The sequence below is a fragment of the Myotis myotis genome, unplaced genomic scaffold, assembly GCF_014108235.1.
Source record: "Myotis myotis isolate mMyoMyo1 unplaced genomic scaffold, mMyoMyo1.p scaffold_m19_p_9, whole genome shotgun sequence".
Taxonomy (NCBI): domain Eukaryota; kingdom Metazoa; phylum Chordata; class Mammalia; order Chiroptera; family Vespertilionidae; genus Myotis; species Myotis myotis.
Genome location: NW_023416401.1, coordinates 57,266,248 through 57,288,679, shown reverse-complemented (window position 1 = coordinate 57,288,679; position 22,432 = coordinate 57,266,248). Strand labels below are relative to the sequence as shown.

Below are 22,432 nucleotides of genomic sequence, written 5' to 3'. Positions count from 1 at the left end.
CCATCACTGATCTAGGTCAAGTTCCTTGTTCACAGAACCAAGTACCTTTCCTTGAAAGCCCTCACCTCAGTTTGTAATTTCACATTTACTGGCATCTTTTTATTAACATCTCTCTCCCCTACTAGATGATATGGGCGGGGGTGGGAGGCAGGACTATCTGTTTTTGCTTAACATGGCACCTCCAGCACTGAACACAAAAGTGCATGAACAATAAATACAGCTTCATAAGTAAATGAGCCAACAGATACACTGCATGATAAAAATAAGTTGTGTGGTAACAGTAGGTATAACAAAAGACAATTTGGGTGAAAAAAATAAATATATGAGCGTCTACACAGAGAAATATTTAGAAGGGCATGCTGTGGTGATGGAATATTATAGAGCTACACTCCTTGACACAGGCAGCTACTGAGCACTTGAAATGTGGCTACTGCGACTGAGGAATGAAATTTTCAATTGTGTATAATTTTTATTAATTTAAATTTAAGTAGCCACATGTGGCTAGAGGCCACTGTATTGGCCAGAGCTTCTCCAGGCTGTTAAAAGCAGGCCCATAGGGAGTGAGAAGCAGCAGAGGAGGCTTTCATCTTTTTTAAAAAATATGTTTTTATTGATTTTTAGACAGAGAGGAAGGGAGAGGGAAAGTTAAAAACATCGATGATGAGAGAGAATCATTGATTGGCCACCTCCTGGGGATCGAGCCGGCAACCCGGTCATGTGCCCTGACTGGGAATTGAACCTGTGACCTGTGACCTCTTGGTGCATAGGACTGATCCACCCTGGCCGAGAGGAGGCGTTCATCTTTTACTCAGGTGCTTCTGAAACGCTTTGAATGTTTATGGACTACTTTGTCAATAATGCTTTTTCGGGGAACAAATACATTTGCTATTTTAACTTTTCTAAGTAATATTGTACAGACATCCAGACATACAAGTTCATTCCTTATCTTTAAAAAGCTAAGTTCCTGGCCTTTGCATCTGACCTGAAGAAAAGTTCTTTGTTTTGATAATACTCATTTTAAAATACAAAATTGTGAAAGAAACAAGAAAAGAAGAAAGGGCAACCTGAAAAAAAGGCAGGGCCTCAGAATCAAGCCCTGTATCTATCAATAGTAAATGAGTAAGGAATTTTGGCATATTCACTCAATGAGACTATCCAGTAAAGAGAATGAACAAACTCTTGCCACATGAGACAACGAACACACGGTGAGTGAAGGAAGCCAGACACAAATGTGTACTGGATGAGTCAGTTTATATGAAGTTCAAAGACAGACCAAACTAAATCAAGAGCTACCCTTGGGAAGGGGCACTGTGGCTGGAAAGGGGCCTGAGGAGGGGTGCTGGTTGTCTTCTAGTTCTTGTCCTGGGCAGTGATTATATGACTGTGCTCACCTTGGTAAAATCCTAAGCTCTACACCTATGCTTTGTGTACCCCTCTGTGTGTTGTGCTTCAGTAAAAAAGGTTCTATCAAAAAAAAATAACAGGGCCTATGACTTGGACCTCTTACCTGGAAGTCTGAGCCAAGGTCTTTGGCCAGAAGAATCTCCTTGGAGGGCCCCTGGGAGCCCAAGGGGGTCAGCGACGAGAAGGGCTCTTGTGCCTCCTTGGCAGAACTCCCAAGGACCGCGTCTGCCTTCCGCGTGAAGGCGTTAAGCTCCTGCTGCAGCATGCTCAGCCGAACCAGGATAGCATGGATGAGCTTGGTGTCCCTGGGGCCCTCACTGTTGTCGGGGGCCTCATGCAGCCGAAAGTCGGCACACTCGTTGTCCAGATACAGGCGGAGGCCAGCTGAGAAGCCGTTAGCATCAGCCACCAGGATGTCAATGGCCTTGCTGACCAGGGCGGCCTGCTCCCTCAGACCAGGCAGCACTTCAGCATCCCTGGCTCTGCAGAGCCGGGTGGCATGGGGGCCATGGGCCTCGCCAAGGGCAGCGGGCACGCACTGGGCAGAGTCCCCCGCCTCAGCGTCCGTCTCCAGCATTGGCCGTGTTCTCTGGCAGGAGGCAAGATCGCAGCGCTGCAGGTTGGACAGGAGCACGCGGTTCTCATACTGGAGCTTCTTGACTTTGCCACTGAGCTCACCGATCTGCAGTTTGGCGGCCGCCAGCTCCTCCTGCGAGGGCTCGCTGAGCACGGAGCAGCTGTCCTCCGACAGCGTCACGTCCAGCTCGTGCTCTGAACGGTATTTGGCCAGCTCACCCAGCAGCAGTTTGTTCTGGTCCTCAAGTTCGGCCGAGGAGCGCCGCAGCAGCTCTGCCTCCTCTTCCACGAACTGCAGGTGTCGCCGCAGCTCTGCCAAGCTCTCCCCACACTCACTGCCACCCAGCGCAGAGAAGGCCAGGCGTGCCTCCGGGCCCCCACCACTGCCACCGTGATCCTTCATGTCGTCCATCTCGGCCCGCAAGCCTCGGTTCTCCACCTCCAGCTCCACGATGCGGCGGCTCAGCAGGTTGGCCTCCTCCTCCACTAGCTTCAGATGCACCTTCAGCTCGGTCTCCCGCGAGTGGGGTGCATCTGCCAGCTCCTCAGCCGACAGGGCGCTGTCTAGATCACCATAGAGCGAGCGGTACTTGAGCAGCTCCTCCTTCATGCTGTCGTTTTCCTTGACCAGCTTGGTGAGCTTCTTGCACATGAGGGCCGACTCCTCCTTTGCAAAGTGCAGCTGGCACTTCAGGTCTGCACTGTCCTCCTGGGGCCCAATGGGCACAGGGACAGAGAGGACCCAGGAAGGTTAGTGTTAGGAGGCTCAATACCAGCCATAGCATTTCTGGGAGCACCAACTATGGGCTGGGGACACAGGAATAAAGCGGAGGAAGCCTCAACCTTCAAGGAGCTGGGGGCCCAGAGGGAAGCAGAGAGGGGAACACTGATAAAGCAGCAAGGATGGAGCACCACACGTAACCCGGGGAGTCCAGGCGGGCTTCCTGGAGTAGGCAACATTTTTTTTGCCAAGGTGACTATTGCCGTTACTACCACTACTAACATTATTAGGACAATTTCCTCACCCGTAAAATGGAACAATAACACTCCCTCCCTCACAGAGCCATGGAGAGGATTAAATGAGATAATGCATGAAAAATGCCTGGCACCCTGACAATCCAGCACCAGAGGCTAACGGTATCCTATGCCTGGCCTATGCTATACATGGCAACTTATCTGAGTGTGTGAGAATCACGGGTCAGGGCATGGTTTTGGGAAATGAAGTGGACAGCAAAGCTAAGAAAAGGAACAAGGGAAGGATGGAATAAAAGCGAGAGAGGGGTGAGGATCTCGGAGAGACCCCCAGGCCACTTGGAGTTAGGCCTTCCGCCTTAAGACTAAAACCTGCCAGCAGGGGCTACACGCTGGGAGCTGTGGGAACTGCTGGGAAGTACCTGCACCGAAGGCTTCTTGTCTGTCTTCCCCAAGGAACGCGTTCCTCTTTTCTTCAAGGAATGCTGGAGGGAGAGCAAGAGAAAGTCAGCATTGGGAGCTCAGCAGGGCGATGGCATCCAAAGAGAAGTCACAGAGCCTGCAGGTTCACTGGGGCCCCCTTCTCCACCAGCCCAGCCAACTCCAGGCCTTGGCCAGCACCAACTACGGAGCCAGAGGGCCTCTCAAGACCACCCAGTGGGTTGCAAATGGGGGACAGGCCAGAAGCACTTCAGGAGATGATTCTGAACACACCTGCCCAGGGTGCCTCCCCTCTCGCCGGCCACCACATTGGATCCAGTTGGCCTGGCTACGACCCGGGTATCTGGGTTTCTGTTCTTTTTTTGTTTTGTTCCTTTTTAAATATATTTTATTGATTTTTTACAGAGAGAAAGGGAGAGGTATAGAGAGTTAGAAACATCAATGAGAGAGAAACATTCATTCAGCTGCCTCCTGCACACTCCCTACTGGGGATGTGCCCGCAACCAAGGTACATGTCCTTGACTGGAATCGAACTTGGGACCCTTCAGTCCACAGGCTGACACTCTATCCACTGAGCCAAACCGGTTAGGGCTGGGTTTCTGTTCTTGAGAGTCATTCACCAAAGACTTCCTGAGCACCTATGATGTGCTAAGCACCTGCAGGTACAGAGAATACAGCAGGTGCCAAGGCAGACAGGTATTTGGGGCAGATGCTCCATCCAGATCCCCTTTTCAAGACTGGGGCACTCGTCCTCTTCCAGTGCTAAGACCTCAACGTTGAGTCCCCCTCACAACAATGGCCATGGACTGAGGGCAGCCCACATCCAACGACTGGTCCACGCTCCACTGCCTCAACCCAGGGCAGCTCTAAAGGGCCATCCACGCTCCAGAGCTCCCCATGAGATGGGCTGAGCCACTGGTCTGAAGGCTCCACAGCCCCACTCTCCCTCTGTTCCCTGGTGGTGTTATTCCCAAGGGGACCCTTCCATAGTCTCTGCACGTAAAGCTCCACCTCCGAGGAAACCCTGTCCTCCTGGAATGGCCTTCTAGTGGGACTTTAACCCAGAATGAATGAATATGGGTGAAATCATAATCCACAGGAGCCTTGGAAATGATGAGGGACTGATCTCAATTTAAACTGTAAAAGTCTGCATGCAGATGAAAGGAAAAGAAGACTATAGCACGTAGTCATGACTCAAAGATCCAGAAGTGATAGGGGGAGAAAACGGATACGTTTGATCAGATAAACAAAATCGACATGGAAAAATAATACATCTTAAAAAAAGTAAAAATATGAATGACAAACTGGGAAAAATATTTGCAATTCATAACACTGACAAAGGGCCAATATCCTAAGCAGGTAAAGAGCTTCACAAAATAGAGAATAAAAAAAGCCAAAAAACCTATAGAAAAATGGGGTGGTGATATGAAAAACAGTTCTCAGGAAAAGGGAAGTAAATGGCTCCTAAGCATAGGAAGATGCTTAACGCTGTTCAACAGAGAAATGCAAACTCAAACTACACTGAGACACCTATCAGATTGGCAAAAATCCCAACATCTCACAACACATTCTACTGAAGCTCTCAACCTTCCTAATGCCGCGACCCTTTAATACAGTTCCTCATGTTGTGGTGACCCCCAACCATAAAATTATTTTCGTTGCTACTTCATAACTGTAATTTTGCTACTGTTATGAATCGTCATGTAAATATCTGATATGCAGGATGTATTTTCAGGGGTCGCCACCCACAGGTTGAGAACCGCTGCTACAGAGAAACAGGAATGCTTATATATCTCTGGCAAGAATGTGAATAGCACTCGCCTAGGGGGTTTCGAGGGGGCAAGGGTACAATAATCATTATTGAAGTTTCGCAGTGTTTAAGAGTCATTCAGTTAGATGCATGATTCCACCGAGCACGTCTTCCTGCGAAGCAGGATGGTTCACTTGGGCTGCTTCTGACTTTCCGGGTTGGGCAGGTGTTTTTGAGAACGCTCTCGTGTGGTGTGAATACACGAAGGGGAGAGCCACTGATCTAATCCAAGCCCCAGCTTTACTGAAGGTGAGAGCGAGGTCCCACAGCAAATCCACGGCTGACCTGGGACCAGGTCTTGGAATAGCTCTAGATCTAGTTCCAAGAACTTGGAAGGAGAAAATGGGCCTTCTTTGATGAGGTAGCACAGTGGTTCAAAATCTGGATGAACATGAGAATTACCTACGGAACTTAAAGAAATAAAAAAAAAACAATGCCCAAGGTCCCACCCCCAGAGATTCTGATATAATTGGTCCAGGGTAGGTCGCAGACATCAGTATTTTAAAATAGCTCCCCAAGTGATTCTAACGTGCAGCCCAGGTAGAAACCACAGAGCCAGGAAGGAGAACTCCAGATGGGCTTCTTGAGTACTATAGCTTCAAGTCCAAACAAATCCTAGACACCTTTTGAAATGCAAATGAGGCAGGTCTGCAGAGGCTGATATTTCAGACGCTGGGTACCAAGACTTGTTTTGTGGGGTGAGAGCCACAAAGCAAGTCCCCCCACAAAGAGCCCCCCGAAAATGGGGCCCAGGAAGGGTTGCTCCGAGGTAGAGTCCCATGTGGAGTGGCTGAGGTGAGGGCTCTAGGTTGACGATCTGAGCTTGCTTACCAACAAGCTAAGTGGGAGGGGCTGTGACTTCAGCAGGAAGCTGAACTCTGGGAACCCCACAACACTGCATTTGTGATCCTGGGTGAACCCTTCTTCTCCCGGCAGCTCTATTTTATCATCTATAACACTGAGCCATGGATTAGGTGACCAACTTCCTCAAGCACTGCGGACTCCCTGGAGGAAGAAAGCAGGTGACAGGAAGAGGAGCCAGGGGTCTCCAAAGGCACCCTGAGGTCCCAACCATCACATACACATAAAGGAATAAAATAATATAAAGCCTGAAGCTATTAAAAAGGACGGAGAGACAGTGAGACTCACTGACATGGTAAACACGTCTTGTAAAGGAAAGAAAGAACCTGCCAAACAAAATCTACAACCCAAGTGTCCACCAACTGATGAAGGATAAACAAAATGTGGCATTTCCACCAAGGGAATATTGTTCAATCAAGAGGAATGAAGTCCTGACATAGGCTACAACATGTATGTACCTTGAAAACATCACGCTTAGTGACAGGAGCCAGTCACAAAAGGCTACATAGTTATGATTCCATTTACACGAAATGTTCAGAAGGGGCAAATCTAGGCAGCGAGTAGACAGATGAGTGGTTGCCGGTGGGGAACAGGGAGTGACTATGCTGGTCCGGGGTTTCTTCTTGGGATGATGAAAGTGCTCTGGAATTAGAGAGTGGTGATAGTCGTACAGCTCCGAATCTTCTTCAAACCACAGAACTGTATACTTAAAAAAGGCCAACTTTATGGCATAGAAATTATATCTCAATAAAGCTGTTATTTAAAAAAGAAAGCATGTTATCATTTTTATAAAAATGTGTGCATGTGTGTGTACACCCACATGGGCGGGGGGGGGGGCAGTCTAAAGAATATACAGCAGGCTGCTAACTATGAGGAGGTAGAAAACTTGCATTTTGCACTTCTGTTTCCCCTGTGTTTTTGTGGGGTTTTCTGGAGTGAGGACATAGTCCTCCAGCATTTTTTAAAAAATATATTTTATTGATTTTTCACAGAGAGGATAGAGAGCCAGAAACATCGATGAGAGAGAAACATTGATCAGCTGCCTCCTGCACACCTCCTACTGGGGATGTGCCTGCAACCAAGGTACATGCCCTTGACCGGAACCGAACCTGGGACCTTTCAGTCCGCAGGCCGACGCTCTATCCACTGAGCCAAACCAGCCAGGGCCCTCCAGCATTTTTGTATTTTTCTTTTTAATTTTATTACACAATCTATTTTTAAAAGTTAACATACAAAAGTGCATTCTCACTGTAAATCTATGCCGACAGAGAAGTCCCCCTGGGTACCTCCACCCATTCTCCTACCCAGCCTGAGGGTGACCACAGCTGCTGCCGGCTGAGCTCTTTCTTGACCCCTGGCTCTGTGTTTAAAATACTGAAATAGACGGTGTTCTTTTAGACTGTCTTTCCTTCCTATGTTTACTTGACTCTGTGATCTTTGATTTTTATAATAAGCACCTCAGGCAGAAGAAAACCCTAAAACATTCAGCATTTTAAAACAACAGTCTGTGTTTGTGCTACAGAAACTGTGCATATAATATAATCCCATCTTTATTTTAAAAAAAAACACAAACATATATATATAGAGAGAGAGAGGGAGGGAGAGAGAGAGAGAGAGAGAGAGAGAGAGAGAGAGGGAGAGAATGCAACGTCTGAGCACAGAGGCCCAAAAAGATACAAACTATGAAAAATAACTTTTTTGAAGATACAAACCAAACTGCTCATTTGAATCAGGGGCCAAACTGAGGGAGGTGGTGAGGGGAGGCTTCTTCTCTTCTTTTACATGTGACTGTTATTACTTCTATTATCTGTTTGGATAATGCATTCAAACTTCAAAAAGTACAGAAAGGAATGCAGTGAACCCCTCACCAGTTCTCTTGCCCAAGGCAACCCGTGCAGCCAGAATCTGCCTAACCATCCTCAGAGGTATGCCAGGCACGCCTTTATGTGTTTTTGTAATGCTAGTTTTGCTTCACTGAGCTCCTAGTACCTTTTTAATTAAAAAATTCACATATACAGCCCTAGCCGGTTTGGTTCAGTGGATAGTGTAGGTCTGTGGACTGAAGGGTCCCAGGTTGAGTCAGGTCAAGGGCACATGCCTGGGTTGCAGGCTCAATCCCCAGTAGGGGGAGTGTGGGAGGCAGCCGATCAGTGATTCTCATCACTGATGTTTCTCTCTCCTTCCCTCTCCCTCTCTCTTCCTCTCTGAAATCAATAAAAATGTATTTTTTTAAAAATGCATTTATACATATACATTTCAATGTCTGTGTGCATACAAATAGAAAAACTATACTGGGAGTACATATATCTCTCATGCAAGCAGTAATTTGGTAATTAGAGTAATTCCCTCTGAATATTGAATTACAGGTGAATTTTTTCTCCTTACAGGCTTGCACTTTCCCATCTTTCTCTACTAAGCATATTTTACCTGTTGGGTGGAAGGGGAAAGTTCACAGTAAAATGTTTTCAAAACATACTTTCCCCAAGAAAAGTCACTGAACACCTTCCAACAGGCAGACAGGGGGCTCTGAGTGGCTAGAACCTCACCAGAAGGTAAGGGCAGTGGGCAGATCAGAGGGGCTGAAGCAGCAAACCTTTTCAGGGCCAAAGTGGTCCCTTTGCCGGTTGGAACTGCCCCTTCCCCATCTCATCTAAGCCATCTGGGCTCCCACACTGCTCTGCGGCTCTGGAGGGAAAACAAGGCAGCCTCACAGAGCACAACCTTCCTCCCCTCTGCAGGGCAGCAGCTGGCCAGGCAGCCTGGGGGTTGTGATGTCCCTCAAGGAGCCAGGGCCTGTCAGAGCCCCACTGTGGAGCCCGCAGGGGCAGATGTTCTGGCCCTGGGCCTTGGGAGGGTGAACAGGGCAGTGCTTGGGTACTAACAGGAATGCCAGTCCCACTGCCAGACCTCAAGGGCACACTCTCTGACCTGGCACGTAGCAGGGTTTCCCCGCCCATCAGCAATTCAGGAGGCCGCCTTTGAGCAGCCAGGGTGGTGCCTCTGAATATTCTTGGTCCAACAACGGCTCTTAGAAGCATGAGCTCTGTTCTCCTTGTTCTGCAGGAGACTAGTAGAGCATGTCTCCGCCCTCCAGCCCACACAGAGGCTGCCTGAGCACAGGTCTGGAGGGGCCCCCTGCCCTCTAACACCCTCCATGCTTCCATGTTGCCAGGGAACAAAGACCAACCTTCAAGGAATAAAATGAACCTTCTGCCAAAACAGCTGGGTAGATTTTCACCAAACTTGGAGGGGATGTTTGGAAAGGTCTCACTGAAAACACAGATTGTGCTGTGTGAACAAAATTTATTCTGAAGGGAGGGGGCCAGGGCCTGAGGTGGGGGTGCCTCTCGAAGACTGAGCCCTTCTTCATCCAGGGGGCTGAAGCAGCTGGACAGAGAGGCCGTGTGGCTCCTGGCTGGAGGAGACCACTGGTGGGGTGGGGGTTAGGGGGGCTGAAGGAAACCGTGGTGCAGGCATGAGCCCCAAATCAAATGTCACTGGGACAGAGGCTGCCAACGGCTGGTGCTGATTCCCAATGTAACCACTCCTTCCACGGGCAGCTCGCAGTTAGGCACACGGAGCTCCTTCCAGAGACGCAGGAACACACCACTGAACGAAGGTAAAGGCTTCTCCAGACATTACCCTGTGGGTAATGATCCGACGGTGGGTATTTACCGAGTCCCTAGTCCCTGCCTAGGGCTTTACCTGCTCGTCTCCATTAATTCTCACAAACACCTCTGAGGCGGGATTGATATTCCTATTTTATAAGTGGACAGTTACACGATTTGTACAGCATTACAGTTATTTGCAAATAAGTGACAACGTCAGAATTCAAACTCAGGCCCCTGTGACTCCAAGTTCATGTTTGCCACGTACCACACAGACCAGAGCTAGGCTGCATCAGATGACAATGCCAGCAGAACTGAGATGTGACCCCAGGTAATCTGACCCCATCAGAGTGGGATTGGGCACAAGATGCCCGTGCCAGTTGGGGGTACTCCGTGGAATGAGCGCCTCTCTGGAGGTTCTGAGAACACAGGAGAGTCTGGCAAGGCCCCTGGATGGGGTTAAGGAGGGCAGGGGCACCACTGTGAGAGTAAGGGTGGCTCTGGGAAGCAGAGAGCCTTGCTATCCCCCCCGCCCCCCCAGTCCCGTCTGTATACATCAAGTCTGCTCCTGGGTGTATACCCAAGATAACTGAAAACATATATTCGCACAAAAACCTGTACACAGTGTTCATAGCAGTATTATTCCTAACAGCCAAAAGGGATAATAACCCAAATGTCCATCAACTGATAAGTGGATAGACAAAATGTGCTATATCCATACGATGGGTTATTATTCGGTCATAAAAAAGAATGAAATACTGATACATGCTTCAACATAGATAAACCTTGAAAACATCATGTTAAGTGAAAGAAACCAGTCACTAAAGCTCACATATTTCATGATTCCAGTTGTGTGAAATTTCCAGAACAGGCAAGTCCATAGAGACAGAAAGTAGATTAGTGGTTGCCATGGGCTGGAGGGAAGGGGGAATAGGGCATGACTGCTAACAGCTACAGAGGTTCTTTGGGGGCAATGGAATGTTCTGGAATTGCACAATATTATGAATATATTTTAAAACACTGAATTGTACACTTTAAAATAGTGACTTTTATCATATGTGGATTACACTGCAATATAAAAATTACCAAGAAGATTACCAATTATAAAATGGGACAGCACTACGTACACTATGTACACTGGGAGCTGTCAACAGTGATACTGGCTTTCTTCCTAAAATACAAGAAGGGAGGATGCTACTGATGAGGGAGAGGCTGGTGTTATGATTCTTGAACTGCAGCCCAGCTGGACAACAGCGCTACCACAGAGCATGGCTAGAGCTGGCCACCCTCCCCTTCCCCAAGCGGAGAGCAATATCCATGACAACCACATCAGCCCAGGCCAGGGGCTCCTGTTCCCAGCCACCGGGTGACAGCATCGCCACAGCAACCTGTCAGGATGGCCAAGGCAGATCTTGATAATGCTCTGGCGGAAGAATTGCTAAGGGACCCTTGTCTCCATAGAAACCATGTCAGGAGCAGAGGGAGGAAGGAGGGGGCAATCAGCAAACACACACAGGGCCACGCCTCCTAGATCCTGAGACACATCAGGAGGGGCTAGACCAGCTTTGCTGACATCGCCTTCAAAAAGGCAGTGAACCAGTGTTTCCTGAGCGCCTACTGTGTGTCAAGCACCACAGTGGACCCTTTACATGCTTGACTGCATTTAAAATTTCACAAATAATACTCAAATACATTCTTATCCTTAAAAAACAAACCAACCCTAACGACAGGACTAATGGCATAAAAGCAAAAATTATTGTCCACCCTACTCCCACCCTTTCTAATTCTTCAGTTCAGTGGGTTTTTCTCCAGACTTTTTGTTCTGCATTTGCATATATATATATATATATATATATATATATATATATGCATGCTTCAATGCCAGTTTGTTTTGTATGGCTTTTCAAAATAATTAGTGGGATTGTACAATATGTATACTTCTATAACTTTCTTCTCCTGCTTAACTATGTACCTTAGTGATCGTTCCATGTCAATACATACAGTTACATAGTTGGCCCTTGAAGAACAAAGGGTGAGGGGTTCCAACTTGCTCCCATTCAATTGAAAATCCACATATAATTTTTGACTCCCCCCAAAATCTTAACTACTAATAGCCTACTGTTGATCAGAAGCCTTACCAATAACAGAAACCATCGATGAACACATATATTGTATGTTATATGTATCATATACTGTATTCTTACAATAACAAAAGCTAGAGAAAAATATTATCAAGAAAACCATAAGGGAGAGAAAATATACTTACAGTATTTATTAAAAAAAATTATGTATAAATGGACCTGAGCCATTCAAACCTGTGTTGTTCAAAGGTCAACTGTAACATCTACCTTATTTATTTTTATTGTGGCAAAGTATACATAATATAAGATTTACCATTTTAACGGTAGTATCTGTTTTATTGTGGTAAAATATACATAACATACACATTTTTAGTCATTTTCAAGTGCACAATTCAGTAGCATTCAGTACCTTCACATTATACTGAATTCACCACCATTCACCTCCAGAACCTTTTTATTTTTCTAAACTGAAACTCTGTACCCACTAAACACTAACCCCCACTCCCTTTCCCTCCAGCCCCTGGTAACCAGCATTCTACTTTCTGTCTCTATGAATCTGACCACCCTACATATCTCATATAAGTGGAATAATATTTGTCCTTTTGAGTCTGGCTTATTTTACTTACCATCATTTCTTTAAAGTTCATCCATGTTGTAGCCTGTATCAGAATTTCCTTCCTTCTTACGGTTGACAAATACTCCATTGTATGAATACACTATATTTTTCCCGTAGACTGACATCTGGGTTGCTTATTCCTTTCAGCTATTGTGAATAATGCTGCTATGAACACAGGTACAAAAATCTGTTTGTGTCCCTGCTTTCAATTCTTGGCTATATATCCAGAAGTGGAATTGCTGGCTTATTTGGTAAATCTATGTTTAACTTATTCAGGAACTGCCACACTACCTTATTCTTTTTAACTTCTTCATATTGTTCTATGGTTACCCCAATCTTATTTTTTTAAAATATATTTTATTGATTCTTTTACAGAGAAGAGGGGAGAGGGATAGAGAGTTAGAAACATTGATGAGAGAGAAACATTCATTCAGCTGTCTCCTGCACACTCCCTACTGGGGATGTGCCCGCAACCAAGGTACATGCCCTTGACCGGAATCGAACCTGGGACCCTTCAGTCTGCAGGCTGACGCTCTATCCACTGAGCCAAACTGATTAGGGCTACCCCAATCTTATTAATAATCATAAGCAATCTCGTAAACTGGTTATTGTTATTATCCTGATGTCACAGAAGAAGAACTGAGACTTAGAAGCCTCAGCCACATCGCTGCCAAGGAAAGGCTGGGTGAACTCAGGCAGGCTGCTGTCCCTCTCTGGGCCTCAGTTTCCTCTCCACCACAATAGGAACAGTCTGACCTTCAAGGTACTTTCTCAAATTGTCTCCCCTTTTCACTACCAAGGATGGCAGCAATGAGATGTGTGAAGATGATGCCCTGTATTCTGGGCCAGGCCTTGGGAGGCAGGAGACCGCCTGAGAGAGGGGCCTCCCACCCAGCCCTGGAGAGGGGCAGGGCCATAGAGCAGCCCGTAGCAGCAAATGCCCCGTCTGCACACCAACAAGCTATTGGCACATCACACCAACACGCTCTGTGAATAGGGCAGCTGAAGGGCGGCTCAGGGCTGTGGTGTCTCTGTACCCTTGGAATGCTGGCATGCCTGCCCTCAGGGAAGGTGAGGAGTGTGCCCCGGAACAATGTATGATCCTAGGGTACCTCATGAGCAACAGGACACCTGAGGCCCAGCCGCACCTCTGGAGCCAGAAGCTGCCTGGAACACAGATCCCTGGAGTCTGGAGGATTCCAGCCCTCAGGGGTCACTTAGGCTGATGGCTTCCAATCTTCCTTCCGCAGAGCCCACTGGGCCCTGCATGACCTTGAGGACATCCATCCCTCTCTCAGGGGCTGTTTCCTCATCTATAAAATGGGTAAGATCATAACCTCATTGGGCCTTTATGCAAATTGTTAAGATAAAGTGTCCAGCATGGTGCCTAGTAGGAGGAGGAAGAAAGGACATGCCAGGGGGAAAGGCTGGCTTGATCAAAGACAGAGAAGCTGGTGTCTGGGGGTCATATTCAGGAAGTGTCCAGTGTCCCTATCTCTATGACACACGCGTCCAAGGCCCAGCCCCGCACTGAGTGGCAGAGCCTGGCAATCCCTGAAACATGTGCACATACGCTATTCCAGCCCGTGCTCACAATGCCTTGGGCATTATTGTCCCACCTGATGTATGAGGAAACTAAGGCAGCGGGCCAGCCCGTGCTGGGCATGGCTGCGTGTTTTCTCAGTTGATCCCCCCACAGGTGTGGTTCTGTGATGAATGACTGTCTCCTTCATTAGTCTGTGGGCTCCTTGAAGATAGGAACCGCATGTCTTTCACTCACCACTGTGTCCTTAGTGGCCAGCACATAATGTACACAGTAGGTGCTCAGAAAACGTGTGCTGGAGGAACAAGTGAATAAACAACTCTGCCAGGGAGGCCTAACTGTGCAGAGACACTGGCTGGATGGGGCTGACACCAGCCTGCACCCCCCACCTGGCCCTCACCAGGACGGACGGGGTCCTCACCTCTCGTGGCCGCTCCAGCTCCGTCTGCAGCACCTGCTTAGCCAGCTCGGTCTCGATGAGCCGCTGTCGAAGCTCCTCATTCTCCTCCTCCAGGCGCACCCGCTTCTTCTCCACCACCTCGAGCTCCTTATGCAGCCGCACGGAGATGTCCTTAGAGACCTGAGCAAGGGTAGGTGATGAGCAGAGCATGGGCATGCTCAGGGGTCATCCCGTCTGGGCTACAGAGCAACCCCAGAGCAGGCAGCTTCTCTCATTACCCCCACTTAGCAGATGAGGAAACGGAGGCACAGAGAGGTTAAGGAACTCACCAAGGGTCACACAGCCAGGAAGTAGTAGAACTAAAACCCAAACCCAGGCCCCCCATGTTCCTTATGTCCATGTCACAGTTCAGCCCCCAGAAAGCTCTAAAGACCCTTCCTGTTCTTAGGAATACTTTTTCGTTTACCCAGGGCTCCTAATGCTTCCAAAAGTCTCTCCTAGCCACCCTCTTGCCATTCTCACAAGAGCCTGTGGCTGGCACCAGAAATTCATTTTAAAGAAAAAGGAAACTCAGAGCAAGATGGGCAGCCCCAGAGCCATTTACATCCCATCTCTGCCAGGGACCAACATGTCATCCTGGGGAATCATTTCCCCACTCTGTGCCTCAGTCTTCTTAAATACAAGCTGGGTACAACAATAATAGACCAACCTCACAGGCCCAACAGGAGGACTAGATCAGCTATTGCACAAAGGCTTGGCCCGCTGCCTCCACAGTGGGCGCGGGGTGAATAGTGGCTGCTGCTTCGAGAAACAAGCCCAGAAACGGGCAGGGCTCCGTGGAGGTCACTCTGTGACCCCCAGGACTTATTCCCAATCATCTGGGATATAGAACATGCCTCAAATGACAAGGCCTGGGCAGGTGTCCAAGTCATCCCTGCAGAAAGGAGTTACCAGAGCTGCAAACTCCAATCCTGGCTCCAGGACTCTGCAGCAACAGCGCCCATTTCCTCGAGGACACCCTCTGACCTGTCCCCTGCTGGCCGGGGGTGAGAGGCCAGGAAAGGGGACCTCTGGGAATGAGGAGGGCCCTTTTGAGTTCATAAACTACAACCAGCCCTGAGTGGGCTGGGCACTACCACTGGTTGAATACCTACTGCTTGCCAGCTTCATTCATCTTCACCCCAATTCGGGCCCATTTTACTGACAAGGAATCTGAGGCTTAGCATGCAAGTGACCTGCTCAGGGTCACATAAAGCTATTGTGGGCTGAGCTCGGGGGAGCCCCTGGCATTTGGTTGAGGGGCCAGCATGGCCAGGCCTCCACAAGGGGTACAATGTCTTTGCCAGCAAGAGTGAGGTGGATAGCCCAGCTCCCATGCCTGCCAGGCTCAGAAATGACCATGGCACCTCCTCCCTGCCGGAAGGGAAGAGGGCCCTCCCTGGCTCTGCCCTCGGCCTGGGCCCAGGCCCAGCTCGGCACAGACCCCTTGGCAGTGTGCAAAGCAGGCCAGGAAAAACAACGGCCAGAAAGGAAATTCAGCACGGTCTTCCCCTCCCTCCGGTGCCCACTGCCTCTCTCTGTCCCTGAAGATCTCCAAAGACAGCCAGAAGCTGGCCCATGAGAACCCTCCACAGCCTTTCTAGGCCACCAAGCTTTCTTCATCCACAGAGTGGAGTGAGCAATCCCTCACTATCAGAACCAGGACTGTGCTAGATTCTAATCTAGCCTGATCCCAGCACTCACTGAGTGTGTGACTCAGGACAAGTTAGTTAACCATTCAAAGTCTCAGCTTGGTTATCAGTAAAAGGGGGTTGATTTAGTCTAGTCATGACAGCTATTGTGAGAAATAAATGATATCGTACTTGGGCTGGTGGCTGGAACACAGTAGGTGCTCAAAAAATAGAATTTTCAATACATTGTCAAAATTACCGCTATACCCTGGTACACTGATTTTATCTGATTAGGCCCTATACTCCACAGCCTCCCTTTTAAGTCTGATGGCAGGGTTTTTGCTGGAAATGTTCAGCCCCAGGCTCCTGGCTATGGGCCCCAGTTTTGGACTGTTAGGGCATCGAGTGAACTCCTGTCCTAATTACGACTTCATTCATTCACTCACTCATTCATTCATCCTGCTGAGGCCTGGGGGCAGGAGTGGTGGGACAAAGGTCAAGGCCCCAGACCACGCCTGAGCTCCTTAACATCTCTGTGCCCCAGCAGTGGCACAGGGTCTGGCACACACTAAATGCCTAATAAATCTTTATTGGATAACCAAACAAATCCAAGGCTACACCAAGCAAGCAAAGATGGAGGAAGATGAAGGAGTGAACAACTGAAATCTGGGAGCTGCACCTGCCCTAGCTTGGCTGGGGATACTCCCCCACCCACCCACCCCACCCACTGTTCAGGGAGGGCTCTGTCCCTGGTTGTGGACCAGGGCTCCTCTCCAGCTACGCTCCTACCTGGACCAGCTCCTCTCCATCTGGTGGTCTGTTCTGTCCCCACCATGGCCTCAACCTGAGGAGGTGACCGGCTCTTCATCAAGAAGTCACGATCCATGTGGATTCCTGGATCCTCTTGGGTTCCTGAGTGACTCTATAGATTTGTCCTTTCCATGAGTCCCCAGTTGTATTCTGCTCTATTCCTCACGGGATCCCCTTCCAACTGTGCTCCCCTCCGCACCCCTTGAGGGATGCTATGTTGAAAAGCCCAATCCCAGGCAGCTTACAGAGTTCCAATGTGGACACAGGAGCCCTTAAATCTCAGATCCCAGAGCCCCAATGACAGCCTAGGGGAGCAAAGAGCACCCCGGCCTGAAGGGCAGGAGCCTGGTGGCCTATGCCTGTCCCCTCCCCTCTGGGGTCTCAGTGGTCCTGGGCCCCCTCGGCTCTCACAGGTGATTATAAAATCAGCTGTCACTTCCTGAGCACCCATCATGGGCCTGTCATCCCTTTCGGAAGGGCTTTACTATTCCTACTCTGAGGCTCAGAAAGGAAAGGTCCCTTGTCCAAGGTCACACAGCTAGGAAGCTACAGACCACAATGTTAAATGAGATGAGTCAACTCTGGGGTCTTACTCTTATCCTGACCCTGCTGTTGGCCTGGAGCTGGATGACACATTTTACTAATGACAACAATGAGAATACCAACAGTAAGCCCGACAGCGGGCTCACACTGTCAGGTCCTCTTAGGACCCCACCTGCCAGTCTCATTTGATCGGCTCCTGATCCTCCTGACTCCTCCCATGGTAGGGGGCTGAGATACTGTGGAGGCGAAGCAGCTGCAGCTTCCGGAAACCAGGGCAAATTCCCAAAGCACAAACAAATGCCCTCAGTCATGAGGTCACTGTTTACAGCACTGGGACCTGGCTCCTGCCAAACACAACCAGCAGCCTCCAGGCCACAGCAGCCCTGCTTGCTGGCTGGCTCGATGACTGGCCCATCTGCCCTCAGCTCATGGGCCTCAGGGTGTCTTGGTCATTCTGAATCCTCAGGGAGGATGGGAACTCTCACTAAGTAAGTCCCCTGCAGGGCTCTGTGTGACTAAATTCTCCCAGGAGCCCTGGGAGGATGGGAATGTCACCCCCATTTTGCACATGAAAAAACTGAGGCAGCTGCCCGGGTCCATCAAGGAAATTAAAACCAAAGCCAGAACTTCTTCTCCAGCAACATCTGTTGCTAAGAAAGGAAACATTATACTGGTGGGTCTTGGGCCTCCCACAGGAGTCCCTCCAGGTGGAAATTTAGACCTCGGATTTAGAAACCTGACACTCTGCATGGGCTTCCCAGGCTCTGAGGGTGGGCCCCGAGAATCTGCATTGTGAGCAAGCCTTCCAGGTGATTCCTGTCCAGCCAGGGGGGTTGAAATTCTGGCCTTTTCTTCCCCACGCTTGCCCCAGCCACTTGTCCTATGCATTCAAGCCTTAAAATTCTCCCGAACACCACAACCAACATTTGCTCAATTTGCTGAGTATCCAGAGCCAACCTTTGTGCATAGCATTCTCTTCACTTGAGTTATTTCATTTTATCCTCACAAAAACCTCTACAAATAGGGACCGGTTTTATCTCCATTTTCCACATGGGGAAACTGAGGCTCAGAGATGTGAAAAAGCTTTCCCAAGGCCACACAAGCAAACAACAGGCGGAACAGGTCTCTGGCGCCTGACCCTGACCTCCTCATGCCAGGCAATGTTCCCACTAAGATTCTGTGGGTCCTGTCAGCTGTGAAGACCAGCAGAGAGTGAGAGAGCTTGGCAGGGGATGAAGAGCTGGGTGTGGGTATGGGTGTGGGTGTGGGTGTGGGAGAGAAGAAGGGGCAACCAAGGCCTGGGGTTTCATTCATGACATCCTCACCAATAACCTACCTGTTCAATAAAAGCACTGGAGCTGCAAAAGCCCTGAAGATTCGGTTGATCTAAGCCCTACATTTAACAGAAGCGGAAATGGAAGCCCCAAGACCCAAGAGGTGGGGGCCAGTTAGGGCACTGGCCAAAGAGATGGCAGAGCAAGTCACAGAGTCCCCCTGGATACCTTCCTAGGCAGCCCCGGACCCTTCCCACCTGGGTCCATCAGCTTTCCCAGGAGACACAAGGGAAGTCAGGATTTGAGGACCTTAAAAACACCCCACAACGTCCCCAGCACATGGGGCGAAGTGAGGTGGCCACAGGCATCCAGCCCAGGCCTGTTCCGATGAGCTCAGAGCTCCAGCTGCAGGGGCTGGGAGCGGAGGGAGGGAAGGGGGCAAGGCTAATGCTGATTGGCTAGTTCAAATCCCAACAGAAGGGGCTGCTCCCCTCCCCTCGGCCCAGATTGCAGAGGCCCCCCTCTCACCACTGTGGTGTGTGCTCACTCGGGCTGCTCTCAGCTCCTCCCACAGAGGCCCTGGCAACCCAGCTAGCCTGCTCCTGGCCCGAGATCCTCTACCCTTCCTCATCTCTCTAAGGCTGACTTTCCGTCTCGGCCTGAAATCAACTACCTGGGTCCAAACTCAGCTTCCTCTGAGTTTCCTGGGCTCCTCCTCACCCCACACGCTCCCAATCCAGTGCCTGGCACTTGAACATTTGGGTCACCATTTGTCCCAGAGCTGCCCTCTCAGGTAGAGGTGCACTCTGGACTCAGAGACATAACTTTCCTGAGATCAGTTTCCTTACCATCATCTCTCTGTGCACATAAGACAACAGCTGCAGAAGCCTGCATGGGGCTGGCAGTCATTGGTCACCTCCCCTGCCCTTCCAGGGACCCCTTTCTCCAGCATTCCTCCTTCACCTCCTGATTCATGCCCCCTCTCCCTCAGGCCTCAGCTCAGATGCCACCCCTGCAGGAAGACTTCCCAGGTACCCCTCTCCCAGTTCCTACATCCCCCTGGTCACACTGGGCTGAGTTCTGAGAGCAGGGAGCCTAGTCCTCCCTCCACCAAGTTCTCAGCCCCTGACCAGGGCTCACACAGGCAGGGTGGCCCTCTCCTCTGGAGGCCCCAGCTGCCAGCCTCCATCCCATCCTACTCCTGCTCACCGAGGCGGAGGGAGGAGGTTAGGCAGAGGTATAGGAGACTGAAGAGCAGGAGCACTGCCACATACACACTGAGGGTCACATGACCATGGACAGGTACTTCCTTTCTCTGAGCCGCACTTTCCTCATCAGGAAAATGAGGATAATAATAACAGCTAACATCTGGGGGTGCTTATAGTGACTTTTCACCCACGTTCTTTCACTAACCCTCACAGATCCCTATGAGGCAGGGGCTGCCGTTACACCCGTCTTTCAGATGAGGAAACTGAAACTCAGGTGACTTGCTCAACATCACAGAATTAGGGCATATGAGAGTCAAGATTTAAACCAGCCTGATCCAACTCCAGGCCTTCACTACTTTCCATTAATTAGTACAATAAAGAAACTGTGCACCATGGAACTGTGCACCGACAAGTTGGAGCCCACCATCAGGTTGTGTGGTTGCTATTCAAACAGTACTCGTAGCTGCTGTTAGGAGGATTCATATTATATCACCATGGGATATCCCTGGTCAATGGCCTATCAGTTCACCAGGAATCCCCACTTTACAGATGAGAAAGTTGAGGCCCAGAGAAGTGATGCAACTTGCCCAAGGACACACAAGGAGTGAGCTGCAGTCTGACCTGGGTCCTGCTCAGGCGCATAGTCCCACCCCCAACAAGGGCACCTATGAGGCTTGGGGAAGGCCCTGGGCTTACCTTCACGTCCTGCTCCAGACCTCGGATGAGCTCGCCGTCCACCTGGCCAGTCTGAGCAGCGCGGAGACTGCGGCGCTCGGCCTTGCGCAGCCGGTACTGCAGGATGCGGCAGGTCTTGCTGGCCTGGTCCAGCTGCTGGCGCAGTTCCTGTAGCTGGTACACGTCCTCCTCCATGTAGACGTCCCGCATCTCCAGCATCTCTGCTCGCAGCTCCTCAATCTCATCCTACAGGGAGAAGGGGTGATACGGTCACTGGGCCCTGTGCACGAGTACAGGCCACACCCAACTTGGTCCTAGGCACCTCAGGGGGCCTGGATATGGTACACTGAATAATGCCCCCTCCAAAAATTTCCATGTCCTAATTTCCAAAACCTATTCATATGTTACCTTACATGGCAAAAGGGATCTTGCAAATGTGATAAAGTTAAAGATTGGGAGATGTTCCTGGGTTATCTGGGTGGCTCAAGGTAATCACAAGGGTCCCTATAAGAGGGAGGCAAGGGGAGCAAAGTGGGAGAAGGCAAAGTGACCATGGAAGCAGAGGGTGGAGTGATATGCTTTGAAGATGGAGGAATGGCCATTAACAAAGAATGCAGGCAGCCTCAGAAGCTGGAAAGAGGAAGGGTCTCTCTCCTTCAGAGCCTTCACAAGGAATGCAGCCCTGACAAGGCCATCTCTGAAACAGGAATATCTGAGCTGAAGCAAAAAGGAACAGCCATGCAAAGAGACAGCCAGGGAGAGATTACTCTAGGCAGCGGGAACAGTGTGTGCAAAGGCCCAGAGGCTGTAAAGAGTTCAAGGAGGCCAGAGTAGCGACAGGGGAAGTTGAAGCTGGAGAAACAGACAGGGATCAGCCATGCAGGAACTTGAAGGGCTGAGTAAAGATTTGGGTTTGGGTTTTAAATGAATGGGTGACCTCACTTCCTCAGGGCAGCTCCTGCCCACCTCTGTCAGCAGCTCCCAGATGTGCCTCACTTCCCCTTTGTCACCATGAGCACATCTGCAATTCTTTATTGAACAGTTTGTCTCCCAGAGACACTGTAAGTGTCTGGAGCAGTGGTTCTCAACCTTCCTAATGCCACGACCCTTTAATACAGTTCCTCATGTTGTGGTGACCCCCAACCATAAAATTATTTTCGTTGCTACTTCATAACTGTAATTTTGCTACTGTTATGAATCGTAATGTAAATATCTGATATGCAGGATGTATTTTCATTGTTACAAATTGAACATAATTAAAGCATAGTGATTACTCACAAAAACAATATGTAATTATATATGTGTTTTCCTATGGTCTTAGGCGACCCCTGTGAAAGGGTTGTTCAACCCCCAAAGGGGTCACGACCCACAGGTTGAGAACCGCTGGTCTGGAGGGTCTCCTCACTCCCTGATGTATCCTCCACAGCCAGCACAGGGCCTAACATCTTGCAGACTCCCAACAAATATTACCTGAACGAATGAATACATGTCTAGGTAGGTGAACAACCACAAAAAGACATACCAATGTGAAACAAAGTGTAAGGGGATGAGTGGGAAGACCTAGCAGAATAAATGGATGATTATTATGTCTAATAACAAAAGTGAAAACTGAGTCACAAATGGAATAATATCTGCTCTTAGTGATCGAATGGATTAAATAAGACTGTACACTAAGAAGAGAAACTGAGTCATGGAGGATGAATGATCGGCCAAAGGCATCCCTGAGGAGCCAGAGAAAGGACGGTGCTGATGGGAGGGCGTGGCCGAGAAGGAAAACACAGCTCTGCAGGCCCTGGAAGGGGGCCAGTCTAGAGAACAAGGTTCACCAGCCCCCTGAGCCTCCCTCTCCCCAAAGAGAATGGGTGGCTCCCTCCGAGGGAATGGCCTAGGCTGTCCAGTGCCCCTGAGACTGGGAGGGTGGATTTAATTCAGAGGCAGCT

General features: G+C 49.5%; 1 protein-coding gene across 10 annotated transcripts in view; it reads right to left on the bottom strand.

Moving 5' to 3' along the window:
* SOGA1 (suppressor of glucose, autophagy associated 1) overlaps positions 1 to 22,432 on the bottom strand; it is a 115,343-nt gene that overhangs the window by 75,489 nt on the left and 17,422 nt on the right. For all 10 annotated transcript variants that reach the window (XR_004970085.1, XR_004970086.1, XR_004970084.1 and 7 more), the window contains exons 2-5: positions 20,514 to 20,738; positions 14,334 to 14,492; positions 3,375 to 3,437; positions 1,508 to 2,689 (exon numbers count right to left, since the gene is read on the bottom strand). Coding sequence is in view for 7 of the 10 variants with exons in the window: in XM_036323356.1 (XP_036179249.1) it covers positions 1,508 to 2,689; positions 3,375 to 3,437; positions 14,334 to 14,492; positions 20,514 to 20,738 (1,629 nt within the window). In the remaining 3 variants the exon portion in view is untranslated. The remainder of the gene's footprint in view (positions 1 to 1,507; positions 2,690 to 3,374; positions 3,438 to 14,333; positions 14,493 to 20,513; positions 20,739 to 22,432) is intronic.